Genomic DNA, 27,050 nt, shown 5'->3' on the forward strand with positions numbered 1-27,050 from the left:
TACAACACACAATATATAAAATATATATTTTTCTTTTTGTTTATTTAAACCCAATAAAAATTGTGATTCTTTCTAGAAACATTCTAGTAAAGTGCTTAGAAGCATTTTGAAATGCGCAAACAAGCCTTAAATTAAGCGTGCCCAACCAGGTTAAGCTGAAATTAACAAGAGGTAAACAAATGATGTAATGCGTGACATAAGGATAAATAAGCAAGCTTTTTGCATATTTCGTAATACTCTGGTGAAACAGATTATTTTTCAAGCACTATGCGTCTCATTTTCAGTTTCGACTACATGAAGAGATTCATACAATATCATGCTAGCCTGCATAAACAATAAAATCTCACTTGTATTCACTTGATTCTGAATAAAACGCTGTCAATGCAATAAATGAAATGTTTTCGTGATTTTTAATCGATACTGCTTCTTGGTTAAAAGCTGAATTCCCCGTTTCCCTTGCAGGACAGTGATTGTCTGGTTTGACAGTTTGTTGGTCCTCAATGTTCACTTCTCCACTCGGTATGCACGTGCTGTTGTAGTGGGCTCTCGTCGATATCTGTCCACAAACACACACAGGTTATAGGGGTGCTTTCCCAGACAGAGATTATCTTAAACCAGGACTGGGCTTTAGTTAAACTAGGATATTTCAATTGTTTTCAAAAACACACTTTACAAAAAAACATTACTGGAGTACATCTTGAGATATGTCAGGTCTTGCAGTTTACGATAAAAACAACACTACCAATGAAATGAATCTGGGATTAGCCTTAAACCCTGCACAGAAACCGGCCCATAATGTTCAGAAGACTTTCACGGGACGTGTCATGTAGGGAAGCATACCATCGGCGGTGATTTTCAAAGATGCCAGCCGAGTGACCACATCCTCCTCTACTTCCGCATCCTTGTAGTCGAAGCCGGTATAACCCTGCTCGAGCTTACAATACCGGATGAAACTGAGACACAAATGAGATGACAAGATTGGTCTGAGGTCCCATTAAAGTTTCAAGTTCACTGAGGTCTTTAAGCTCCTTAAGGTCTTACCTCTGCCAGGTAGGATCCTTGTTTAAGATGACCGGGTTTCCCACCACAATGAGCAGTGCTTTGGCTCGAGTGATGGCCACATTAAACCTCTGTGGGCAACAGACGTCCAACAAATGATTAAAAACCGAACTGGAATTTGAGCTTATTCATTTCTATGAGCTTCTGTGCATTCTAACTTTCGACTCCTGCCGCTAAAACCGTAAAACATTCTTATCACATGTTGTCCGATTCCTTAAATTAACATTTGTGAGACTTTATCCAGAACCATTTGGATTTAAATCCACATTAAATCAGTTTGCGTGTTCCCGTGTGGTACTGCAATGCCAAAAACCTTCTCATTTGAGAGGAAGCCGATGTTAAAGTCTTGATCCATCTTCACGTAGTTGACGCTGCTGCGGACGGTAGAGACTACGATGACTTTTCTCTCCTGACCCTGAAACTCTTCCACCGACCCCACCTGTAAAACAAACCGATTAAAGTCTCATTCTGACCTCAGAGAGTTTGTTGACAAGAGAAAACACGCAAGCTGACCTTGATCTCTTTCCACTGTTTCAAATCACCCACAGTGTTGAGAGCTTTCCGGATTTTCTCCACCTTTGAGTTAGAGAGAGACCCTTCAGTTAGAGTCAACATTTTTAGCTTTGGCAATTTGTATTTAAATGGACAGTAGATGAACAACTAAAAGAATACATTTAAAGTTGCATTATTACAAAACATGTATAATACATGCATATCATTTAAATATTTATATATTCTAAATAATTAGATGGTGGTTGCTAGGGCACTGCTACTGCAGCGGTCTTGCCTGTTTCCTGTAAGGGGCGATGATGCCGATGTCCTGAATGCCGAGTTTTGGCAGACCTTTCTTGCCCTGCGTTTCCATGAGCTTTTTGAGGTAGCTTACGATGACCTGGATCTCCGTCACATTGAAGAATGATGGACTGTTTTCCTCTCTTTCATCTTTCCCCATCACTCCATGAAATACAACAGGAAATCCCTGATTATCACAGAAACAAAGCGCTTTAATCAGATTTATTGGCAGCTAAAAAGACTTGCATTTGTGTAAACTCAACTTTTCCAGTGGCATCAAATATTAGAAACGTATGTAAATTAGTACCTATTGTATATGTTTTAATAGATTTTTATATACAGCTGCAGAAATAATGAAGAGACCGTTTCAAAGTTTGATTTCCCGTTGTTTTTTATTGTCTATTTTAGGTAAAATTATCATTTGTGCTTCATTTTGTGAACTACTTACAATATTTCTTCCCAATTTTCAATTAAAAAAAAAGTTAAGTTTTCATTTATTTGCAGAAAATGAAAACTGGAGAAACAGGTGAAAATAACAAAGAATATGTATTTTTTCATATGTATTAAATTCAGATTCGCTTTTAAGTAATACAACAGTAATATTTCTGTATGTATTTAGGAAAAGTTCAAACGTTCTTTTTTCTGTGATAACCTGGATTATTATCGCAGGTTTTATGTGTCTTCTCATGCTGTCAGTTTTTCACATTTTTATGTCACTCCTGAAGTTTAATTTTGCCGAAATTCGACAGACACTGAACCGTAATGGCCAAAATACATCTAGAAATGCTGATTAAATGGAAATTTAGAAAGCTCTCTTCATTTTTTTCGCCGCTGTATACATCATTTAACCGACCACATCGTGGGACATGCTATATACATAATAGACATATACACACAAAAAATCAGAAAAGAGCTTTTAGGTCTTTTACCTTCTTAGGAAGATGTTCCCACTGACAGAAAGTCTCTCGCTCTATCTGATCAGCAAACACCTGCAGCTCATTTTCATAGAAAAGCTCATTGGGTATTTTGAGGATGGCAGGGTGAGACCTGGGATGGAGAAAAATAATGAAAGGGTTGAGAACTGGATGGTAAAGTGATCTCTTAACAAACTCTCACTTTCTAAAAGCGACCAGCACCTGTAGTTCTGTAGAAGTTTGGTGACAAAGCGACTGTCATATCTAGGGTTGTCATCCTGGATCTTCTGATAGAGACTGTTCTGTTTCATAAGCCTTTCCAGGAGTGACTGCCCTGTTATATACAAAGAGATGTTTATTCACCATTATTGACTAAAGACGGAAAGGCATCTGTCATCATTTATTTACTCACCTCCCTTTAACTTCCAAAACTCTATAAATTACTTTCTTTGGTTGAACACAAAGAAAGATGTTTGAAAGAATGTTGTGGAATCGTGTTCAACAAAACAAAGACATTTATACAGGTTTGAAAAAACTTGAAGGCGAGTAAATGATGCAAACATTTTTTTTTTTGGGTGAACCATCCCTTTAAGATCACGTCTAACAAGCAGTATAAGCTTGCTTGAAGACATTTATAAGTTTGAGCAATAGTATTGATATCAAGCACCCCATACAAAGTAATACGGAGTGAAACATTAACAGAGGTCATACAACATCAGCAAATACCCATTCCATATAGCTGTGCCAGTGGAGATCTCAGGACGGGGCCCAGTTGTTGCGGGTCTCCGGCCAAAACCAACTGACCCTTAGCTGGGTCGAGCAGACCTTAAGCACAGAGAGGACAATGTAAGTGCAAACACTCCTTAGCTTTCATTCACGTTTAAATTTTCCTTCAGTTACCCGCTATCCCGATGACACACTCGGGCTCCACGGCCTGTCCGGCCTCATCGATGAAAATGTGTGTAAAGTGGCCCGTAGGGAGGCCGTCTGACACCAACCTGTGGAGCAAGCAAACAAAATGAATATTCATTTATAGCACGATCTAGACGCCTCACGCCAGCACAAACTACAGTAGCCTGACAGTTATGATGTTACAGGAACCAGGATTTGGGTGGAATATTATTGTTAGAAGAAGGTGTGCTGTACCTTCCTGCGGAGACCAAGGTAACCACGACAACCCTGTAGTCCATCAAAACTTCTGTCAAAGGTAAGGTGAAGCATTGCTCAGCCTCATTCCAGTTGCTGTGTTTCTGTATATAAACAGTCGATAGTGTATTTGATATCAATACATGCTTTCTGAACACGTTTTTAAAATATCGTATTTTTTGTATGTTGTGTTTTCCATCTCACCAGCAGTTTCTTTGGTACGGTGTTTGGATCTCTACTCGATGCGTACAGACGATAGAGGCGATGGCCATCCACGAATCCTAACAACCTCTCGCACAAGAGATCACAGGCGCTGTTCGAGGGAGCGCACGCGAGGACATGGACCTTTTCGCCAGTCTTATTCACCTAACACAAACAACAATACACAAATCACATTCACGGTCTGTCGCAATAGGTTGCAGTAAACCAGAATATAACGATAATGTCACCTGTTTTATGGCTTCCACCAGCGTGACAGTTTTGCCCGTCCCAGGAGGTCCAAAGATCAGGTAGGGTGCTGGTTTGGATACGCCCGACAAGATGTGCTGGACTGCCGCCTTCTGCTCTGGGTTCTTCTCTAAATCTTTGTTGAACATTCTGCGGTACAAACACGGTAAACTTTTGCATTGTTCTGGAAGTGCACAGACAGGCTCTGCTTGTTGCTTTGTGCCGTCTTCTGACATCACCGAGGAGGTTCCAGCACACGTCTGTGCATGTGTTGACATATTGTATCCGAGTATAAAGAAGGTGTGAGTGTGTAAGGGCATACAGACCTTAGATTTGGCAGTGTTATCTCTGTGATGTTATGATCCGTTGGGAACAGAACTCCTCCAAGGCCGTGATGAGCAGCGAGCTGCACCGCTCTGTGCTGGAGTTTAATTGGGAAGCGGTTGATGTTGAACTCCACGTCAAACTTCATGTTAGTGACAAACCTCTGGAGAAGTCTGTGATCAACCAGTAAAAAAAATTGGGTTTATTGAGATTCCTTAAAAATTTTTATTATTTGAAGCGCTCAGACTAAATGAAAATGAGATGCGTTGCCTCAGCAATAAACTGTAAAAAGTTTGACTTACATAGTTTAGCCACTAAAATGATTAAATGAAAATAAGTACATAAAAATTTAAACAAATAACTGTACCTTATATATATATATATATATATATGTGTGTGTGTGTGTGTGTGTGTGTTAAAAACATACCCAAATATAAACAAGAAAAGTAAATAAATAAAGTCAGTTTTCATTCAAAATAGGAATAAAAACACAATAAAACTATGTCATTTAATTTACTTTATTTACAATTTACTTTACGTCCGAGCATTTAGGTTAACTTACTCTATTAGGAATATTAAAGGGATAGTTCACCAAAAATGATCATATTTTGAAGAACGTTGGTAGCCAAACAACATTGTGACCGCATTCAAAACCACTGAAACCTTTCTCAAAAGATATTTTGTGTTCCACAGAAGAAAGAGTCACATAGAGGTTTTGAACAATATGAGTGTAAATAAATGATGACGGTTTCAATTTTTTAGTGAACTATCTTTAACACTGTTTAATAATTGTCCTTATGTGAAGGTTCATTTCCAATTTCTTACTTCTTAGAGAATCCTAATTTAACTTTCTCCAGCTCGACGCGATGGACGAAACCCTGATATACGGTGATGGGCTTGCTCTTGTCCCCTGAGACGAAGACATTGAGTTGATCTCCTCTCAACACAGATGGTCTGTTCTCTGCCACTCCCGGTACCTGAGATACAAGAACAAATAAAAAGTCATCCAAAACACACAGTGAAAAATCCTGCCTAAGAAAGTAACAAGGCACCTCTCGCTCACTTTAAGAACGAGCAGCCTCTTGTTGGTTTTGTCCTGGGTCATTGTCTTATTGTAGAGGTCGTACTTCTGGATGTCCACCTCCATCTGTATCTCCTCCAGGTGTAGGAGGAGATGGAAGCGCTCTGTGTACATCTTCATGCACAGCTCCTTCTCCAGGACCCGGCTGAGAACACACAGAAAACTATTTTGATCCTACACACAAATATGCAGAATGGAAAAAAGAACGAAAATGCAAAATGCTTGCCTCACTCTGGGAAATTGCAGTTTTGCAAAGGCAGAAAGACGCTCTGAGTCCTCCAGGTTGTGTCGGGCCAGCTCCTTTAAGTAGGGGGGGTAGTCGTAAGCACTGAGCTTGACTCGAGAAAGCCTGGAAGTACTAGGAAAAATGCGATGGAATGGAGGAACAGTTTAACAACATTAAATCGTCTTACTATTTCAAGCGTGCAATAGATAACGTGTGCAAGCATATATTTTAAATATACAGACAGATCGATCTAACCTCTCAGGCGGAAAGCCGACTTCAAAAATCCTGTTCTTTGGACGGAGTTGTCGGTTTTGTTTGGGGTTATACGGGCTCTTTGGGCCCAGTTCTGCGGATAGCTTGGTCTGGACCACTGCCTCCAGTTCCCTGACTATACAGAAGGGTTTAGCAGCGCTGGGGGGGTCCGACTCCGGGCAGAACTCAAAGTACATAGTGGCAGGAAAGTGTCCGTAAAACTGGACATTGTAGTGCACTTCGACACAATAACTCTCATCTGTTGGTTAGAGGTTACACATGAATAGCATTCAGTGCATTGGTTATCGCTTCTCATTCGATGTGTCTACGCATTTGATGGAGGTCTAAGGCTTGTGCTCACCCGGGCACAGGAGAAGAGGGCAAACACGGTTGACCCTCCGGGCGTCCACCAGAGTAAAGCAACGCATGTTGTGGAGAGCCGTGTAGTAGGTGAAGTAGACGCAGCTCTGGCCCCGATTCACAATGTGAAACTTAACTACAAACAGCTTGCCCAGTTCTTTGATAACGAAAGGTATCTTTCCATTGTCGGCCTTGGGGTCAGAGGTTATTTCAACACCACCTTTGTCCTGGATGAGTTTAGCCCTGAAACAGAGAAGCATGTGACTGTGAGGTGAAATGCCTTAAGGAACTGCTTTAAATAGCAATAAACCGTCCAAAGCATGTGACCGTATCATCTTTTCCGCACAAGCATTAATTTGTTCTCGGACATAATATAGTTTTCTCCTATGCCAGTGAAACATAACCGTCACTCTTTCATATCGGCAACACTTCCATAGATTTGTAGTCCTTTCCGTTCGATTCAATTTATTCCACTAAACAAGTAGAAATACAACATCGATGTTACCGTTTCCCTTTGAGCTTGTTGAGAATTTCTCTAGCCAGCTTCTTCTTCGAGGTCAGGACCGGGTTGCTGGGAAGAGAGGCGGAAGAGGATGCTGGGATTGAATCTGGGGCGGCTGCCTTGGGGTTCTTCTGCGTGAAGGATCTCCACTGGTCGCAGTAATACACGCGCATCTGTCAAAAGAAAAACACATTGAGAATCGCTTTAAAACAACTCGAATGTGACGTTCATCTAGTCAATATATCACCTGTGGTTTGCCATGGAAAATGATTTTCCCAGGACTTGTAGTGGCTTTTTTGAACACTTGTAAGGCGTTGACCACACTGGAAAACTTGGGTTGCTGGCTTCCATTCCTAACAACAACGTTTACCAAACAGTTGTTATTCAAGTTTAAATAATATTAAACACCAACGATAACACAAGGTTATTGCGTTAGCCAGGTGTGGTTAGGATTTACATTACATGACACTTACAATATCCTGGTTTAGAAAAGCGAAATAACAATATATATGTCCGAGTGGTTTATTTGCATGTGTGGTTTGACACATGACAAGCTATTTAAAACCACAGGAAGACAACAAACCTTTTAAACTCTAAGTTGTAAATGTCCTGGAGCTCCTTTTTGTCTGTTTTGGATGTCCTCTCCCCCAAAAACGCTAGGAAATCTAGTCCTACCTCGTATGATGCTTTGAGAGAAGGCATTGCTGTCGGTTCTGTGTGTAGGTGATGTATGTTAAGGTGTTATTTGGTCCAGGCGATTCCCGAATCGAAACTGTACAGTTCACCTAACGTGAAACTCGGTGGAAGTGATCGCTGGGTTCGTCAACAAATTACCTTGGTACAGTCAAACGAAAGGTTTTTGAATTGTGTGTCACAATTGAAATAAACCATTCGACTTCCTGACTTCTCGCTGTATTGTAATATTTTTGTTTGTAATAAGAGTTTCAGAAGTAAGAAGTGTTTAAAAATCAAATTATATTTAGAATTCGTTTCGGGTTGTTTTGCGACGCTACCTAAACATGCGAGGCAGAGCAGGAGCGACGCTTTTCCTCGATAGTGAATTGTATGGACGGGAATATTTCATTCGATCTCGACGAGGATTGGTCGATCAAATTTATATAAGTTAGGCGTCGTTGTTTCCGGTAAAGCGCGTTTATTTCATGCAGTATTTATCTGACTGTATGCATAACCAAATATGGCCTAATATTGTTTTATTCACTCAGCACAATGATTGGCATTTACATGAGGATTTAGCTGTTGAGGAAAATCAATTAAGCAAGCACATTGTGCTTACAGTCAAAATATCACCTCAATACAAAATTAATTAATTAATATTAATAACTTGTAAAGTGTGCCCCGTAACGTTGAATCACAATGTTGCAATAGCGCCATTATTAATCAAATGAATAATAATACTTAACATCTAAAATATTTTTGGATAAAATACGATTAAATACAGTACTGTATAATAAAACGAAAGTCTAAAATTACATTGCAATTTAGAAAATGTATCACGTTTATGATTGTACTCCCGTCATGCAATTTGACAGGGCAGGTCCAGTCGAGCCAAGATGGCGGACTTTGAGGAACAGCTTTCCGACGAGGAGAAGGTATGTCATTATTGATTCATACTTCACGTGATAATCTCCCTCGGTCTGTTATGTGCGCGTATACTTTTTTATCGCCCTGTACAGTTTATATGTATAACCGGTGAATATGGACGATTTAAAATATGCGGGATCCGCGATGAGGGCTGCGCTAGGGAAGCTAGCCAGCTAACTGTTAACTTACCGTACATGAAGCACGATCTAATCGATGACCGACTCCTACGTTCTACAGCCAAAAGGTGTGACTGAAACGTGCAATTATTACGATGATGTTTTTTCGGTTGAAGACAAATTTCGCTACAATATGTCTGCAGTTTTACCTAACATTGCCGGTGCAACGTTAGTTTAGTTTACGCTGTAAGTGTTGCGGGAAACATTTCGCGTATCTAAACAAGGCAAAAAACACCCTATTATGCTAGTATAGTGAAGAGTCTTATTATATATTGGGCTCATGCAGTGACTCTTCCTCATGTCTGGTTTCACATGGCTTTTGACGTTACGCGCTAACTCCGTTTGAGTTAAGTTTAGTTTCCCCATGTTGCCCTATATAGGTATTAAGTTTGACACAAAAGGATTAGTTTGATTTGTCAAGTTATTTGTCGTGTCTCATGGGAAGTGCTTTGGGCTGTAAATCGCACCGAAACAGGGGGCGCAACTTCATTTCTGGTGTTGTTTGTAATCTCAGCTGAGTGTCGGCGACCCAACCCTCTTTCGTGCATGCTCTCACATGCGATCGGCTCTTCCCGCCGCGCCCCCTCCTCCCACCGCGCCCGCCCCGATACGAGCCACAGGCTGTTCCCGTACGCGAACTCCCGCCTGTGCTAACCCGAAACGGTCATGTGGTTAGTCGTGTTGAGGCCAGTAGAAGGAGGCAAGAAGCATTTCAGAAATGCCTCGATGTGGAAAGGGTGTTGCAGCTGTAGACTTTAAGCGTCGTCATGATAAATCATTTATAATATCAGCGTTAGACAAAAGACTGCAGTTGTTGCCAAACTTGTCTTGCACTTCGGGGCACGAATACGCTTTGTTATTATTATACGGGTATTGTTTCAATCCTATTGTACGACAACAGGAAGTGTTTAATACATCTTCATAAAGAATTCACCAGTCTGGTCGTGTCACTCCCTGAAAGAAGTCACGGAAGTGTTGACTAAACAAAACATATCTAGTTTCCTTCCGTTCCGGTAAATTAGGGCTGCTCGATTATGACACGCATCGCAATCGCGATTATTTTGGCCAATATTGAGATCCCGATTATATTTATTTACCTTTAAAACAACTGAAAAATAAGTGTAAAGAAATAGCACTGATGAACCACTGTAAAGAAAAGGGTGCGCTTTGGATTTATAATACAAGAAAGGAGAGGATCGTGGCCAAATGGAGTTTTGTTTTTGTAATCGATGAAGGCTAAAATGAACGATTAATATTCGATTAATTGCACAGCCCTACTGATAATAGAGGTGTGAACAGGATTTCAGCCACAACAGTGCCTTGTTGGTTTACTGGAAGAAAAAGACCTTGTTTGTTTGTTTTTTCAACTAGCTCTGTATTTTCAGTTTGTTGTTTCATTATTGTATTAAAAAAATATTGTGATGCGCACTATGCAGAGTTTTTCGGAAACAACAAACGTGTCTGCGGTCTGGGACCAAAAACGAAATCTCCCAACAGTTGTTTGTTAAAATTGGTATCGGCCTCCCTGGTTTAGATTGAAACCAAATATGTTTATATTCTTCCATAATACTTTGTTTTACAAAGACAAAAAATACAAATGCAATACAATAGCTGTCGGTAAAGACTGGGTTTCAGTCCTGGATTTAATCCAGAATAAAGTTCTGTCTACCCTGCTGTGCCTTGCCATGAAGCCAGGGCTTACTGCTTACATGTGCACTCCTAAGAAAAGACTCTTGTCCCGCGCCTTCTAAGGAGGAGTGTCACGGAGATGACTGAACCTGGGGGTTTACTCTTCTCTCTGTGCTTGTAGGTGTTGTGTGCCACCCCGCTTTGACCTCTTATCTGCCGATGCATGTTGCTGAAAAGTTTCAGATCTAGCATCTATGAGAACTTACACATGTGAGAGTTCAAGTGATGCATCGTAAAAGTCATTTATGTGTGCACAATATATTTTTGAAACGGGTTAGGGGTTTTTTCAGCCTGCTCACGTAGCCTCTGTTTTTGCACAGGTCCGCATTGCTGCAAATTTTGTCATCCATGCTCCTCCTGGAGAATTCAACGAGGTCTTTAACGGTGAGAAACACATACCCACAGACGTCAGAAACACAAAGAGGACGCCAGGCTTCCTTCAATTTAACTCACTAACATCGTAATGTTCACAGCGTATCACATGACTCCTTTACTTTGGTTTCAGATGTGCGGCTACTGCTTAATAATGACAATCTGCTCAGGGAAGGGGCGGCTCAGTAAGTAACCCTATATATTACCGAATATGATTTCACATTGGGTTACCAATGTCTCATGATGACTTTCTTCTTTATAATCCGGATTCTGTTTAACAGAGATGCTGAATACACAACTTGTTTATGATCTGGAATAGAAATGCATCTATTAAACATCATGTTACTGGATTTATAAAAGCTTTTCTTGTTGAGAATCAGTTCAGATTATTATCTTTCTTTTAACTTAACGTGTGTTTTTTGTATTAATGACAGTGCTTTTGCCCAGTATAACATGGATCAGTTCACACCTGCTAAACTTGATGGACATGAGGATCAGGTGATGAACATTTTGGTTTTAAAGGGAAAGTGCACCCAAACATGAAAAATACTCACATTTCAGTTTTTCATAACACACAAGATGACCGCTGTCAGTCATCTTCGTTATATGGAGGATGACTCAAAACTGTTTCATTTTTACTTTTTCATAATTCATCAGAAAATATTACTTCAAAGAATGTCTGTCTGGTCGTTACATTTGTTGTTCGCCTCTTTGTGTAAATATCTGTACTTAAACTGCCTTCAAACTGCAGGTGTTGATCACAGAACATGGAGATCTTGGCAACGGGCGGTTTTTCGACCCTAGAAAGAAGCTCTCGTTCAAGTTTGACCACCTAAGGAAGGAGGGGAGTGATACTCAAGCATACGAGGGTGAGGCGGCCCTCAGACCCTGGAGGGATGCCTGCGACGAAGCTCTGAGGGCGTACGTCAAAGACCACTATCCCACTGGAGTTTGCACCGTGAGTTGTTTCTTTTTCGTGCGAATTTAAGAGGCAGTTTGGCCAAAGATGAAACTTGTTTTTATTCCTTTGAGTGAATTCGTGCATTTCTTACTGGTATTTGCTTTGTTTTTAGGTTTATGGGAAGACGATTGATGGACAGAAAACCATCATCGCCTGTATCGAGGGTCACCAGTTTCAGCCCAAGAATTTCTGGTAATCTTTCGGCACCCTTGAATTGTCCTTATATCTATGAAGCATACGTTTTGTTTTGTACTGTTGAACCCTTACAAGCATCTGTGGTGCTCACGTGGGCTGCTCTGGTTCGAGTCGGGTCAACTTGCCCTTTTTAATAAGAACAAAATATGAAAACCAATACTAGCTAGCACATAAGAGTTATGTATAAAACTCATTTCAGGTGATATAGTTCTTTAAATGTGTGGAATGGGCTCTTGGTCCCCACCCAAATCATGACCCTACGGAACTAGCTGCTATTGTGTATCTTCTGAATAGAGAACAGGTGCGCTAGACAGTAAATGTCGCTTGATCCATTGTGTCTTACAAAATAGCTTTGCTCTTTCACACAGAGTCATCAACTCACAAATTAATGGCACTAAAGAACATATTTCCTTGTCGAACTTAAAGTGAAACCAATACCAAGTATTCAAGTATTACATACAATGACTCATTAAAATGAAGTGTTGTTTAATTTAGCCAGCAATTTCTGTGCTCATCAATCATTTAGATTTTTGTTATGACGTGCATGTGGCATTACACACAACATCTGTATCCTTCACAATATAACAACTGTCTTTTCATCCTGTCGAACCTGAGCTTTCATTTCTTCACACAGGAATGGCCGCTGCAGGTCAGAATGGAAGTTCTGCATTTCTCAGTCCACCGCTCAGGTGGTCGGCGTGCTGAAGATTCAGGTTCATTACTATGAAGACGGTAACGTGCAGCTGGTCAGCCACAAGGACGTGCAGGAGTCTTTGATCGTGTCCGTAAGTTGTTCATACTTGAGCTCTCCTCACTTTTACAGTAAGTCCTGGGTTCATGTAAGGAATATCTGGCTATCCTTTGAGTGACGTTTGAGAGGGTGCGGTGCTCTCTGTTTTTAGTTGTGAAACAGACAGGAAAAGGTGTGTTTTTGGAACATTTGGTATTGAGTTCTTTTTCGGGCATGTTTTTCGTTTTGTGGCCCGATTAAAGGAACAGTTCAGCCAAAAATCAATTGACCTACCCTCATGTCGTTCCAATTGTATTCGACTTCCTTTCTTCAATCGAACACAAACAAAGAATGCTGTTTAATTATCTTTTCATTATTTTGTTATAATTGTACAATCATTTTTGTGAGGATCTGTTTATTTTACCCTGTTGTGTTTGTGGTGAATCATTTAAAGAATCATGATGCTAACTAAAAGGTATAGATGTTTATAAAGTGGATTTATGAATATTGACTGTGAAGATCTGTGCACTGTTACTGAATAATGCCATAGATTGTCTAAAAATAATTGTTTCGAGCAATGTTAGCATTTTTGCGATTGCCATTATTGATAATCTTTTTGCTTTGACTTCTCTTTAAACAGAATGAAAAACAGACTGCAGAGGAGTTTGTCAAAATCATTGAAAATGCTGAGAATGAATACCAGGTTTGTTTTCAAATCGTTTTCTTAGATGATTGCTTTGTCTTTGACTGTATTCGTGGTATAGCACATTTTCTCGAACCTTATTGCTTAAACATCTATAATGACATCAGTAATGTGCTTTCCAGACGGCCATTAGCGAGAACTACCAGACGATGTCCGACACCACCTTCAAGGCCTTACGCCGGCAGCTTCCAGTCACCCGTACCAAGATCGACTGGAACAAGATTCTTAGCTACAAGATCGGCAAAGAGATGCAAAACGCTTAGACACACAGCATGCCTTCGCTACTGCTCGCGTCACAAGCAAAGAGACAAGCAACAGGGGCCCATATCTAAACCCGAACCTAGACCTGAGTTAAAGGCAGGGCCGAGAAGGAAAGTCCTTCGAGAAATGTGTCTGTCCTTATTTTTTTGTTTTCCAAAAGCCACGGTTTGACCTCAGCTGAAAAGACTGTCTCCTTTTCTGTATTGTAGGAGGGTGGCAAGCGTGTTTTAATGGGTTTAGCAAATGGTTTGTGCTGTTGAACAAATACCTCCCGCGACACCAGTGTATAGCGTCATATATAGTCCCCCTAATATCAGGTATGCCCACCCCCTACCCTAGATCAGCGCTCTAAAACCTCCACACACTGAACAATTTATCGCACTTATCCCCTATGATCAATTGAGTCGTTTTTTGTTTGTTTGTTCTGCAACTTGACACTTGAAAGTTTTGCTTTGTGCCGAGTAATTGTTTTAAGAATTATTAGCCCATGAAAGCTCTCAGTCTGTCTCGTCTGTCATAAAAAATCATCTCAACATCTTGTTTTCCAGCGTAATAATTGGGTGCCATTGTATATGAATGTGCTGTCAATTGATCACATGTAGGATTGTGCCAAAGTGAGCGTTGTGTTTGTAGAAGAAGTAATTTCAGGTTACTGTTCCATGTGGAAATGGTCCCGTCATCATACACTGGTGTCTTAGAATGGTATATATACTGTATGCAGTTACACAAAATATCTGTTACCCCTCACATCAGCCTCCTACCCTAGCTTTTATTGCTAACTATTTTTTACAAAATGTAAGAACAAATATGATCCCAGAGGAATAAATGATTTGCACCAAACTGACTTCATTTACCGTTATTGATCTTCAAGTGCATTAACACTGTATTCTTATTGTAACTTTTTTTTAAATAATGAAAGAAATCATTGAATGGGGATATACTTTTATTATAGCAGTAAGATTTGAAATTATTTTAAAAAAAATTATAATGAAGGAACACCATAGTTTAATATACATAAAATAAGGTTAAATGTTCTTGTGACCAACAAGTGTATCTCAAATATCTGCATAAAAAGAACTGTATGTAAGTATTATTCCAAAATAAACCATTTCACCATTCACTTAAAATACAGGTCTGCAGGAAGCTAGTATTCTAATCACAGATTTATCACGGCCCGTGTTTGTGGTTGCATACTGTGACGATATACTCCCATACTATTTCTCACATAGGCCTACTCAGAGCTGTTGAATAAGAGAGTTACGACACTCGATTTCGTCAAAACACAGGTCAAACAAGAAAACATCGACTTTAAGCAAAAATATAAGGTTATGCAAGTCAAAACACAGGTCAAATATCAGACAGACTATAAATTCCTATATGCATTGTTAATTAAATAAAACTGTCAAATTCTAGCAGCCCCCCCGGCCAGGCAAACATGGCGAGGAACCCAAAACTCCATTGGAGGAGGAGAAGAAAAACCTCAGAGGGAACCAGGCCTAACCAGGGGATCCCAGTTCCCCTATAGTAGCATTTCATCTCGGGAGCAATACGAATATGTCTTTGTGTTTAATTTGAAATGTAAAAACATGCAGTTATTTCACCAAATGTATAGAAATGAACGGCCTTCAGTGCAATGTTTGGAACTAGTGCTTACAAATAAGCGTATAAGCATTTAGCACGGCGACTCTTTTGGCATTGTTCAGGGTAGAAAGTACATCTCAACATCACGTAGAAAACATTTTAATTCATCTGCAGGCGTGCCAGCGCCAAGCGTTGTCATAGCGACGTGGTACTTCCTGTTTCCTTTTCTGCAGGTTTTATTCCAAATTGAGAATCCGCATCCTTTAGAGGAGGCACCACTGGAGGACACAAGGCCTTACAAAACGAGTGTCGTGACTCTCAAACACAACGGATCTGGCCCTTCTCTGTTCTGCACAGAACAAACGTGGGTGATTTTGGACGCAGGGAGAGGTTTCGTCTATGAATAAACCAGAGCTGCTCCCCCTGCTGGAGACTATCAGCACCGCGTGTCTCCTCCAGTATCCCATAATTCTAATGTTTACGGCTGATGGGTGAAAGATGGCGGACAGCAGCGGCATTAATCCTCAATCGCCCGGTTTCACCGAGAAATTAAAATCGTGGCTGTGCTGGTCGTGGACGTACATATGCGCGCTCTGGTTCGCTATGGTCTTGACGATGGTGTACGCGCTTAGAAGTCCCCTGAAGTTACAGGAGACCGTGAACGCAGGTGCGTGTTACCTCAGGAAAGCGTCATGTTTATAGACAGAACTATGGCGGTACAATGATAAAGTGATGGCGTTAGTAGTACTTTGATTCTCGACCGGTGTTTACATCTTGCAAATTGGTCTATTTACTACAGTCATTTTGACATGTTGTCAATTCCCTTTAGCTTATACTACGGAGCACTCAGTCAATATCAGTCAATATAACTTATGATAATATACTACAGTTAACTAGTTCTCGTGTAGACAAAGTATGTTTATTGCTTTAACAAAACGTAGAGAATGAAACGTTGTTTATTTGTGTTGTTCGTATTCAATAACGATTCTGATCTCACGATGCGATTTAATTCGTGATTTTCTTACAGAATGAGATTATGGAAAATGAATGTATTATTTCTCTAATGTTGCAGTTTTTAAAACAAAAAATGACTGATAGAAACATCTCTTTAATTTAAACGAACTAAGACTTTTTCTGTGCTTTTCCCTTTTTTAAAGAAATATGTGCATATTTGCAGAAAAACAGCGGCCCCTGCTGTTCGAAACACGAACTGCGATTATTTTGACGTATTAACCGATTTGAATCGTGATATTATAATCGATTTGCAGCCAGCTCACGGTCAATCGTTACATCCCTTATATACAGATCTTGTGTCGTTTGTGGTCGAATGGCGTGCATTGGGCAACGAGTTATTTTCTATCTGATATGAACGAGAAAATATGAACTGATGTTGACAAATTGATGGATTGACAGGTGTTCTCGTTGGTGATCATTTGTTTATTGTTCTTTATTAAAAGTCATTGTGTCTCTCACGTTATCATTTTGTTGTTCGTCCACAGCGTCTGTATTTTTAAACACTCTCACACCTAAATTCTACGTGGCACTCACCGGCACGTCCTCTCTCATCTCCGGCCTTATTTTGGTAAGTTTTTACTTATAGTAACTTTACACATTTGGTAAAAACACCTTTTATTCTAAACAACACGCGGTACAGTCAAGATACATATTTTTCATCATTTTGTGTGTTCCCTGGGATTCAAATCTATGGCCTTTGCGCTGTTGTCGCAATGCTCTACCAATCGGGCTACAGGAATAGATTGACTTGAAAATAACTAAAGATTCAGTCAAACGCCTTGTTTTTATTCAACATGATGTTTTGAACTGAAAAGATACAAGATGATTGAACTGGAAGACCGTAAACTGTAAAATAAAGCTTTTTATACAGAATACAGTTAAGACATCCTTTTTCCATTTGAGAAGTTTCCACCTTTGTTGTCATTTTTGTCTGTTGAGAGGTTGATCAATTATTTTGTTGTTTGCGTATTGACTATTGTAATGGTCTTCTTGCTGGAGTATCTAAAACCTCCATTAACAAACTACAATATGTAAAACTCAGCTGCTAGAATTCTGTCTGCGGCCAGATCTTGTGATCATATTTCTACTGTTTTGGAGTCTTTACACTTGCTCCCTGTCAGGTACCGCATTGATTTTTAAATCCTTGTGTAAACATTGAAGGCTTTGCATGACCTGACTCTGTTATTGCCTGACACTCCATGTCGAAATCTGCGTTCTCCTCAGTGGGGTCTTTCAGTTGTTCCCAAGACACGGCTTCGCTCCATGGGCGATGGAGCATTCTCTTCATATGCTCCTAAACTCTGGAACTCTCTCCCGGCTGACATCAGCGAGGCAAATTCACTGGCGACTTTTTATTTTGGGATCGCTTTTACTCGATTGGATTATTATGCTGTTTCACGAAGTGTTGTCGTTGTGTTGTTTTACCTGATGTGATGTCTGCTTTGAGAAAGCAACTTTTAATGGTGCTGTATTATTATTATCAGGATGCTACACGTAATGGCTGACAATCTTCTGTCATCCTGCAGGTATTCGAGTGGTGGTACTTTAGGAAGTACGGCACCTCATTTATCGAGCAGGTGTCTGTCAGTCACTTGCGTCCTCTGCTGGGAGGAGCGGAGAACGGCAGCTCTGCCGGACTCTTCTCTTCTGTCAACGGGGACACCGAACAAAGATCAAACGTCGCAGGTTTGTGATATATAATGCTTTTTGTAAATGTCCTTTGAGACATTATAAAAGAAATGTAACCGTGCTGATATTTTTCAGAATGTAAAGTTTGGAGGAATCCCTTAAACTTATTCAGAGGTGCAGAGTACAGCAGGTATGTTCCGTTAGACCTCTTTTAGGTTTGTTGTTCCTAGGTCACAGGTTCCTTCCCCGGTTGACACATAATGGATAAACTTGACTACTAAATGCAATGTAAAAATCTTATTGTAGTTTTGTGATGAAGAATGTTCATTTGTGACCATCCAGCTCTATTTTTCAATAAATTTCGCCTAAGATGAACGTAAACCTTTCCCCTTTAGGTACACATGGGTGACGGGGAAAGAGCCCCTGACGTACTACGACATGAATCTGTCAGCACAAGATCACCAGACTTTCTTTTTGGGGGACACTCAGCAGCTCAGACCAGAAGATGCTGGTCAGTGTTATGAGCTTTAACCCCTCTATATAAAATGCCAGAACTGAGTTAAGACAGGTATATCTTGCTCACGTCCATACTGAGTGACTTCATACATTTCTCTCTCTCATGTGTTCCACAGTAATGCAGAAAGCCTGGAGAGAGAGAAATCCACAAGCACGCATCCGAGCAGCTTATCAAGCCATCGAACTAAACCGCGAGTGAGTTTCCAGACAGTCCTTTTCACTTCAATCTAAAGTAACATCAAACCTGGTCGGCACACGCATGCGTCTCGATCAGTCCACATTGCTGTAGTTTCAGTGATTATCTGCAAAAATACACTGCTTACTTTAGTGATGATGGTTATGGCAGGCAGTGCTAATAAAAGACGGAACAAGATGTGCATATTTTGGCAAGTGGCATTAAACGAATGAACAACATACTAAATCAACTTTAGCAAATGTGCAGTACGTTGCTTGTCTACATCGTGTGCATGGTTTTGTTCACGTTAGATGTGCTGCTGCATACGTGCTCCTGGCTGAGGAGGAAGCCACCACCATCGCAGAAGCCGAGCGGCTATTTAAACAAGCGCTTAAAAGTGGTATGAACTTTCACAGCTTCACACTCACATACGTTGCCACCTTGATGCTAATGCACACTTATGACTGTTTCTGTTTTCACAGCTGGGAAAGATACCAATTTACTGGTCTACATCAGAAGAAGACTCGCCATGTGTGCCAGAAAGCTAGGCCGCATTAAAGAAGCTGTAAAGATGATGAGAGATGTGAGTGCTTTGTGGTTACCATGGTAACACTATAGATGGGCAATTTCTTGAATTGAAATTTTGTAACTTTTTATGAGCTTAACATGACGTTTTTGGCTTTGCATATAAACAGGAATAGTTGTTATAAATCAATGTTGATATGTGATCGATGCATGTTGTCCTAATGATTTCTTTTTTATACAGTTAATGAAAGAATTCCCATTACTTGGAATGTTAAATATTCACGAGAACCTTCTTGAAGCCTTATTAGAACTGCAGGCATACGCTGATGTACAGGCAGTCCTTGCAAAATATGATGGTAAGTAACTCATCAGATTAATCACATTTTCAACTTTTAACAGCTGAAGAGAAGTACACTAGATGTAGTACACATCTATATATGTTTTAATTTAAACACAACCTCTCTTGGCTAAATAATATCGAAATATTAGTGGTTTATTTTGTGCTGTCAAACGATTAATCGAGATTAATCCTATCCAAAATAAAAAATATGAATAGTCATATTCAAAATAAATTGTATTCATTTGTATATTTTTCTTAAATGTATAGGTGTATGTTTTTATAAAAAATGCATTATGCACAGTACACAGACACACAGCATATTATGTAAACACAAACTTTTATTCCTGATGCGATTAATCGCTATTAATCATTTGACAGCCATACATTTATTTGTGTTCAGCTGTGGAAAGAAAGTCATATAGCATACACTGGGTAAATTATGAGAGATTTTTCTTTGACGAATTATCTTCTATGCCGCTTGTTTTTATGAAATAGGCCTATATGATAACAAAGAACATACGAGCCTTATGAATTGTGTATGTTTTAAACCCTTCAGATATAAGCTTGCCAAAATCAGCCACTATATGCTACACATCCGCTTTACTGAAAGCAAGAGCCGTGTCAGATAAGTGAGTCTGGCATGCTGGGAAATACGTTCTGCATATCAAATATTCGAATGCACGGATGATAGTTTGCTGAATGATGTTTGGATTGTCTGTCATGGTGCAGATTTTCACCCGAAACAGCCTCCAGACGAGGTCTCAGTACAGCAGAGATGAACGCAGTGGAGGCCATACACAGAGCTGTGGAGTTTAACCCACACGTACCAAAGGTGAGATACACACTCACACGAGTGTTTCATCAAGTCTTCATTTTAAGATTTTATTTCGTATTGTTATAATTTTACATTCAACAAAATGTTCATTTCAAGCATACACACACTACAGATAGGTTTGTGTTATTTTTCTGACCAGGAGGTGATGCTGTTGCAAGTTTAATCATAAAATACTTGTGTACTTGTTTCTTCCCGAAACAAAAATCAGATTTCTTAAGCGATGATTGGGTGAAAGTTTAATCTGCATCTGATTTTCACTTGTCCCTTAAAGATGTTTTGGCTCTCATCATCTATAGTTCTTTGTACCTGGCTTCAACTTGCCGATATCCAAAACACTAGATCAGACTTCAAACACACATACTTATGTGACCTCTTCACACCCAGACATTCGTTCTCAGACCAAAGCGTATTTACACACATCCATGCACCTCAGACAGGCTGTATCAGACTACAAAGAGCACCTGTTTGAGACGTGATGCAAATATAAACACACACACACCTGGTCTTTCTAATGCCAAAGATGCCCCTACTGCCGAACGGGCATCAAACGTGCTTACTAGTGAGCAAAGGGGTTGAATTTCAGGAGCTTTTGTTGTTAAGGTTATATCTTATATTAAGGTTATACATCGCTTTTTTTATTTACATGTTACATTAAAAATGTGTCCGTTTAAACTACAATGAATGTAGGAGTTATGAAGAAAGTATTGCAAAAATGAAGGCATAGTTCACCCAAAAATGACAATTCTGTCATCATTTATTCACCCTCATGTGGTTCAAAATCTGTCAAGGACTCTGTTCTGTGGAAAACAAAAGAAGATACTTTGAGAAATGTCCCAGTGGTTTTGTGTTCAGTCAATGCAAGTCAATTTGGGACCAGTGTTGTTTGCTCACCATCGTTCTTCAAAATATCTCCTTTTGTGTTCTGCAGAAGAAGGTAAGTCATACAGGTTTGGTAAGTACATTTTTGTTTTTTTAAGTGAACTATCCCTTTAATTGCATTGGAGGTGCATTGTGATGTAATTTGTCCACGGCACCTGTAACCCACACCGCACGTCTACAAAACCTCCACAGCATCATGACATCCTTCAGGGTCACCACGGTGAAGTGAGAGGGTAGATGTACGAGACAGACTCAGACGGGGGCTTATGGGAGTTCAGCGAGGGCTTAGGAGCAACCTCCATAAAAGAGGCCATCACTGACAATTGATCCCTCATAAAAGAGGTGACCGTGTTTGTGTGCGGGCGCGCTGCATAGGACAGCTGCCTGTCTAGTGTTAGTCATCATCATGAAGCTAAATTACCCATGTCTGCACAGCGTATTTTTGTGACTGATCCTTTGTGGTAAGAAGATATACTACAGTTACAGACAAACCTTGTTCAGGATTTCTGTAAATGATGAAGGTGCGCTGGATACAGCATTGAAGGAATCTGTCGTGTGTTTATTGGAATGGTGATGTAGCGTGATCGCAGGGACATTTGGGAAGGTTATCCACGGGCTAATCCAGTTTAATTCTGATGTATTGCTCTCTATAACATTCACCTCAGAGGCTTTGATCAGAGCTTTACTGACACACAGAAACGTTTGTGAGCGCAACAGTCTATTGGTTCCTTTGCACACTTCAAAAACGGATTTTGCCTGAAATGTGTACATTACATAATGTCACAATATACTAAATAGACATTTCTAGATATTTAACATATCAAGTCTTAAAAACAAGTGAATACAGTCTATTATTTGACTGCTTATTTCTCATTCATTTCTATAACACTTTTCACAATTTTACATTGTTGCAAGCCATCTTTTTGGTAAAACCATAATGGTAAAGGCAGTACTTTGGTTTACTAAAATTAAAGCTTTGAAAACGTTTTTGTTTATTGAAATCAAGTAAAATATGTTCCTGAAAACTTCTTGGAAAAAATCAAATTAAACGAAAATTGAAATGTTGACAGAAATGAGTTTTTAAACAAAAATTGAAATCAAAAACGTTATAAAGCAACATAAAAAAAATGATCAAAGCATAAACTGTAACAAAATGTCAAAAAGCAACTAAAGTAAAAAGTGAAACGAAATATGTGAAAATAAAAGCTCATTTAAAATATTAATAAACCGTAAAACAAAGCTATACAAATATCACATAAAGAAATCTTAGAAAATAGAAAAAAATGCCTTTTTCTACATTGTGAAACTTTGCACCATGACTTATTTTCATGTATATTCCTCCAGAAGGATCGTTACTGTTATACATTGTTTATAAAGGTTATTGTTTGGTTGCCAGTACTGTATCTGAATTTTCTTTTGTTATGGCGTAGATGTAGATCTTTTATAAGTGTGTCTGTCTATGTCCTCAGTATTTATTAGAGATGAAGAGTCTGATTTTGCCTCCGGAACATATATTAAAGAGAGGAGACAGTGAAGCTGTGGCATACGCGTTCTTTCACCTGCAGCACTGGAAGCGGGCAGAGGGGGCGCTCAATCTGCTGCACTGCACCTGGGAGGGAAGTACGTACGCATGCATGAAATACAGTTTTGTGCATTGAGACAGCGATTTCGCTGGGGTGAAATATACCAAGTAGATGTGAAATGATGCATCTTTTCTGCTCTTGTAGCTTTCAGAATTATTCCGTACCCTCTGGAGAAGGGTCACCTCTTCTATCCTTACCCAGGATGCACAGAGACCGCAGACAGAGAACTTCTGCCTTGTGAGTATAGAATTCTTCAACATCTGTCAATTGTAAGTTGACTTGTGACAGAAATCAACATCATCCTACTGTTTACATGCGTGATTGTGTTAACAAAAGTATCGTTGACTTGCAACATGCGCTGTTTTCAAAGCATCTTGCCTGTATTAAGTTCAATACTTAGATTTTTCATCCTGTTCTTTTTCATTGCACCAGCGTTTCACGAGGTCTCCGTGTATCCGAAGAAAGAGCTTCCATTCTTCATTCTCTTCACAGCCGGCCTGTGCTCTTTCTGTGCCATGCTGGCCATGCTAACACACCAGTTTCCTGAACTCATGGGGGTCTTCGTTAAAGCCGTGAGTACCTGCACCGCTCACCATTCTCCGCAGCGTTTCCTTTTTTAACCTTTTGCATTTTAAAGTTTTCACACTAGCCAGTCATTTCAGCCAGTTACTGCAATTCTGACACTCTTGTTTGGACAAAATAGAACCGGGAGACTGGTCGAGAGACACAACAGATGTTACAAAGCCCGTCTCAAACCTTATCGTTATGTCTAATTACTGCACTTTGCATTTGTAGGATGGTATAGACAGTACTGATTTATCATTTAAAGGACCAGTGTGTGATTTTCTAGGATCGCAATGTAAAATAAATAACTATGTGTTAGAGGTGTGTACATAATGTTTTTATTACCTTAGAATGAGCTATTTCTATCTACATACACCTGGTCATGTTGTTTCTACAGTGGCCATAAACGGCTTTTCCTGTGTCAGCCACTGTTGTGCTTGGAAAGGGAGGAGAGAAGGGTGAAGTGAGCTGTTGATTGCAATTTGCAACCTCACCACTAGATGCCACTAAACTTCATACTGAACCTTTCAATTTTGGGGTCAGATTAAAAGAGAAATGTCAGGTGTTTTTAACACGCACATGAAGTAAACTGCAATTATATGTTTCAAACAGAGATGGCGATATAGAGGCAAAAGTTACGGGTCACAGCATTAAAATGCATTATATACAGACCAAGTACATAGTATAGTTCACCTGGTCAGATGTCATGTATAGGATAACGTCAAACATAGTTTTTCTGTTCAGATTCTTTTAATAATCCTTTGCTACAGTCGTGGAATTTTGTTTTTCTGAAACAACAGATGTAGAATATTACAATATTATTTGACTCTTTTTATTATGCATCATAAAGTAGTCTATCACAGACTCGTAAATATATAAACACGCTGACGTTTTTCCACAGAGGCGTTTGTTTTGGGAAAGAACATTTACCGCCAAGCTGTCGAGTCTGTTAAATGTACAGGTCTGAGTATTCAGCTGTCAGTGAGGTGGAGAGTGTTCGGTAGTCTTTAAAAGGATATTCCACGCAAAAATGAAAATTCTCTCATTGTTTTAAACCCGTGTGACTTTCTTTCTTTCGCAGAAACCCAAAAGAAGATATTTTGAAGCATGTTGGTACCCAAACGACATTGACCCCTATTGACTTCCATTGTGTGCACACAAAACCAGCGGGACATTTCTCAAAATGTCTTCTTTTGTGTTCCACAGAAGAAAGAGTCTTTTACGACATGAGGGTGAAAAAAAGATGACAGAAGTTATATTTTTGTTGAACTTATCCCTCTCTTGTAAGCCAAAAACACGTTATTTCCAGTTTAATGTTGTTCTTCTCGGGGAATGATTTTCAGCTGCCGTAAACTTGGCGTTGTGAGGACGCACAGCCTCACGGACCGTTATCTTTTTATCAACTTCGTTCGTCATGTTGCAACACATATTTACACTAGCTCTATCTATATCCTGGATCTGTGTTAAAATGGATGATACATCTCCAGCCTCAGTTTTCCTCCCTGTCCCATCTTCAAACCAGCGCGTCCTTTCCCATATTCCGTCATAAACATCTGTTCATCCATGAAATGTATTGCTTCAAAAACACATTAGGAGCTTGTTTAGGGTGGATTGAACTGCACGTGTTTATTTTAAAGGCATGGTTTCACGCCAGTTGCATAACTGGTTGCCATCCAGAAATGTCTTGTTTGTGTCAGTAAGACCTCCGCGAAGTATCCAAGAAGGACAAACTCATACCTCTATCTAGCCCTTCAGGTACTTAAAGGGACAGTTCACCTATCCACCTTATGTTTTTCAATGCGGATGTAAACGATGTGACGTACTTCCTTTTTGTGTTAAGACTTCCGTATTATTAGCCGGTTAAAACAGCACGCTCATATCACTCGCAATACAACTGTCATTGAGCTGTATGTGTTTAGACATCGGGTGAGCCACTATAGCTAAAGATGGCGGCGCACACATTTACGCCAAAAATAATGTGGATATATTAAAGATCTTTCATCAGTTGCTCGCCCTGTAGAAGTCACATTAACAAGTTTTGAACCACATAAGGGTGAATAAATGATGACAAGAACATTTATTTTTGGGTGAACTGTCCCTTAAAAGTATCTTGTGCATTCGCTTGCAAAAATTGTACTTCTGTTTAGTCTTCAGTATTTGCCACAGACGGTATTACCAAAAAATCTTAATCCAAAATTCAAATCGCTCATGATCTCAGCTTAGTTTGAGCCTTGGAAAAACTAAAGGAAAGTAGATACCAACGTTACTTCACGAAAGGTTTGTCTGGTTGCAAGGCTGCAATTATTGTTAAGTCAGAGAAAACCTTTACCAGTGATGGGAAATTACAGCTCTAAAATATTTAGCTTTGTTTGTCCAAAATATGTCCCCTCATTACTGAAAATACTAGTTTATATTTCAGCAGAGAATTTTGAATGCCGCTGTCTGTTATTAGTGGTGCTTGCTATTTTATTTTCCACCCAAAACTCGCAACTCGCCCTGCAATGTTTGCACCGTGGACATGAGTGAAACATCATATGGGCGGACATGCAGTTTTTGCCTGGTGGATGGTGAAACACATGAAATACGTGTTTCATTACACAAAATCATTTCTTACTTTGTACACTTGGTCTTGTTTTCCAGAATTCTTAAATCAAGAAATCACAATTCTTTGAGAAGCACAATGCCCCAATATATTAAAAATTAGAGTTTTTGCTTAAAACAAGAAAAAAATATATACTATATCTATATAAGAGTGAGGGAAGAACTTTAGACTAGAAGTAAGTTTGACTTCTTTATTAAGCATTATTTTACCTCAAGGTTTAATTTAGCTCCTTATGTAAATGTATCTTGATTTGCAATTTTTTGATATTTGTATTGGAAAACAAGACAGAGAAACAGAGCAATAAATTCATTTTCTTCATTCTTTGCTATTAGATTTAGGAGCAAATCTAAACTACAATCGTACTGTTTTATTGCTTCTTACGTTTGAACCTATTGTTTTATAAGTATGAAAAAATATATTAATTTTCATAAAGACATTCGTGCAATATCTCTGGTTGTACAGTAGTTAAATTCTAAAAGTACTTTAGTAAGATGTGAATCTTCTTTTAGAACTGATACATCACACAATCTAACTCTTGTCTTCTCTCTCTCTCTCTCTCTCTCTCCGCAGTTCTTTAGCACTCTCTTTGCACCGCTGGGATTTTTCGCAGATAAGATGGAAAGCTTCATGCCCTCTTGCCTGTGGTATCAACTAACCAACGTCTGACAAACACCAACTCGCACACAAACCAAACACTACCGTACATGTAACTCGAGATGCCCCAAGCTATTCTAACAATAAAAACGTTTAGGCTCTTTGGTGTAATTCTGTTTCGCTTTTCTTTTTGGTCCTGCTGGTTGAAATATGACATCATTGAGTGTGATGCACACGGCTTAATAAATTTTTTTACATTTATAATATAATGCACAGTGTTTCTAGATTGACGTTTCATGCGCCAAATGCCCGTCCCGTAAGATTTGTGCCATGACTGGCTTCATTTAAACTTACACAACCCTGCTTTGGCTGCAGGACGTGTTGCCATGATGATAGTGTTGATCCAACCAATGGACAAAGC

General features: G+C 39.5%; 3 protein-coding genes across 3 annotated transcripts; 2 read left to right on the top strand and 1 right to left on the bottom strand.

Annotated features, from left to right (window-relative positions):
- Positions 1-46: 46 nt before the first annotated feature.
- mov10a (Mov10 RNA helicase a) lies at positions 47-8,193 on the bottom strand. Its single transcript, XM_079460254.1, has 22 exons — positions 7,687-8,193; positions 7,351-7,456; positions 7,107-7,276; positions 6,603-6,844; positions 6,245-6,500; positions 5,990-6,121; positions 5,746-5,908; positions 5,508-5,659; positions 4,685-4,855; positions 4,361-4,508; positions 4,116-4,277; positions 3,912-4,015; positions 3,666-3,763; positions 3,492-3,590; positions 2,988-3,099; positions 2,781-2,898; positions 1,847-2,038; positions 1,573-1,635; positions 1,373-1,498; positions 1,042-1,130; positions 841-953; positions 47-556 (listed from the first exon to the last, which is right to left on the bottom strand). The coding sequence occupies exons 1-22, from the start codon at positions 7,803-7,805 to the stop codon at positions 498-500; spliced, it is 2,994 nt and encodes a 997-aa protein (XP_079316380.1). The 5' UTR covers positions 7,806-8,193; the 3' UTR covers positions 47-497.
- Positions 8,194-8,613: 420 nt separating this feature from the next.
- capza1a (capping actin protein of muscle Z-line subunit alpha 1a) lies at positions 8,614-14,216 on the top strand. The gene is made up of 9 exons (XM_079460617.1): positions 8,614-8,713; positions 10,891-10,954; positions 11,076-11,127; positions 11,377-11,440; positions 11,694-11,900; positions 12,016-12,095; positions 12,733-12,883; positions 13,469-13,531; positions 13,654-14,216. The coding sequence occupies exons 1-9, from the start codon at positions 8,675-8,677 to the stop codon at positions 13,792-13,794; spliced, it is 861 nt and encodes a 286-aa protein (XP_079316743.1). The 5' UTR covers positions 8,614-8,674; the 3' UTR covers positions 13,795-14,216.
- A 1,622-nt stretch (positions 14,217-15,838) lies between these two features.
- On the top strand, positions 15,839-26,798 carry st7l (suppression of tumorigenicity 7 like). The gene is given in 15 exon segments (XM_079460489.1): positions 15,839-16,040; positions 16,873-16,955; positions 17,914-18,073; positions 18,152-18,206; positions 18,412-18,527; positions 18,649-18,727; positions 19,019-19,178; positions 19,180-19,290; positions 19,474-19,588; positions 20,129-20,201; positions 20,302-20,404; positions 22,756-22,906; positions 23,014-23,106; positions 23,302-23,441; positions 26,606-26,798. Coding segments are annotated over 15 exon segments (1,704 nt in total). The 5' UTR covers positions 15,839-15,871; the 3' UTR covers positions 26,702-26,798.
- Positions 26,799-27,050: the final 252 nt, after the last annotated feature.

This window comes from Barbatula barbatula (genome assembly GCF_947034865.1).
Source record: "Barbatula barbatula genome assembly, chromosome: 7".
NCBI lineage: Eukaryota > Metazoa > Chordata > Actinopteri > Cypriniformes > Nemacheilidae > Barbatula > Barbatula barbatula.

What these genes read in the sequence shown, in the direction of transcription:
- mov10a (XM_079460254.1), bottom strand. Translation starts at nt 7,805, where the DNA reads ATGCCTTCTCTCAAAGCATCATACGAGGTAGGACTAGATTTCCTAGCG. An exon ending in AACAAGCTCAAAGGGAAACG is followed by an intron (nt 6,845 to 7,106) that starts GTAACATCGATG and finishes TCTCTGTTTCAG; the next exon opens with GGCTAAACTCATCCAGGACA. An exon ending in ATAACACTGCCAAATCTAAG is followed by an intron (nt 4,509 to 4,684) that starts GTCTGTATGCCC and finishes TTTGTACCGCAG; the next exon opens with AATGTTCAACAAAGATTTAG.
- capza1a (XM_079460617.1), top strand. Translation starts at nt 8,675, where the DNA reads ATGGCGGACTTTGAGGAACAGCTTTCCGACGAGGAGAAG. An exon ending in TTGATGGACATGAGGATCAG is followed by an intron (nt 11,441 to 11,693) that starts GTGATGAACATT and finishes TTCAAACTGCAG; the next exon opens with GTGTTGATCACAGAACATGG. An exon ending in TTTCAGCCCAAGAATTTCTG is followed by an intron (nt 12,096 to 12,732) that starts GTAATCTTTCGG and finishes TTCTTCACACAG; the next exon opens with GAATGGCCGCTGCAGGTCAG.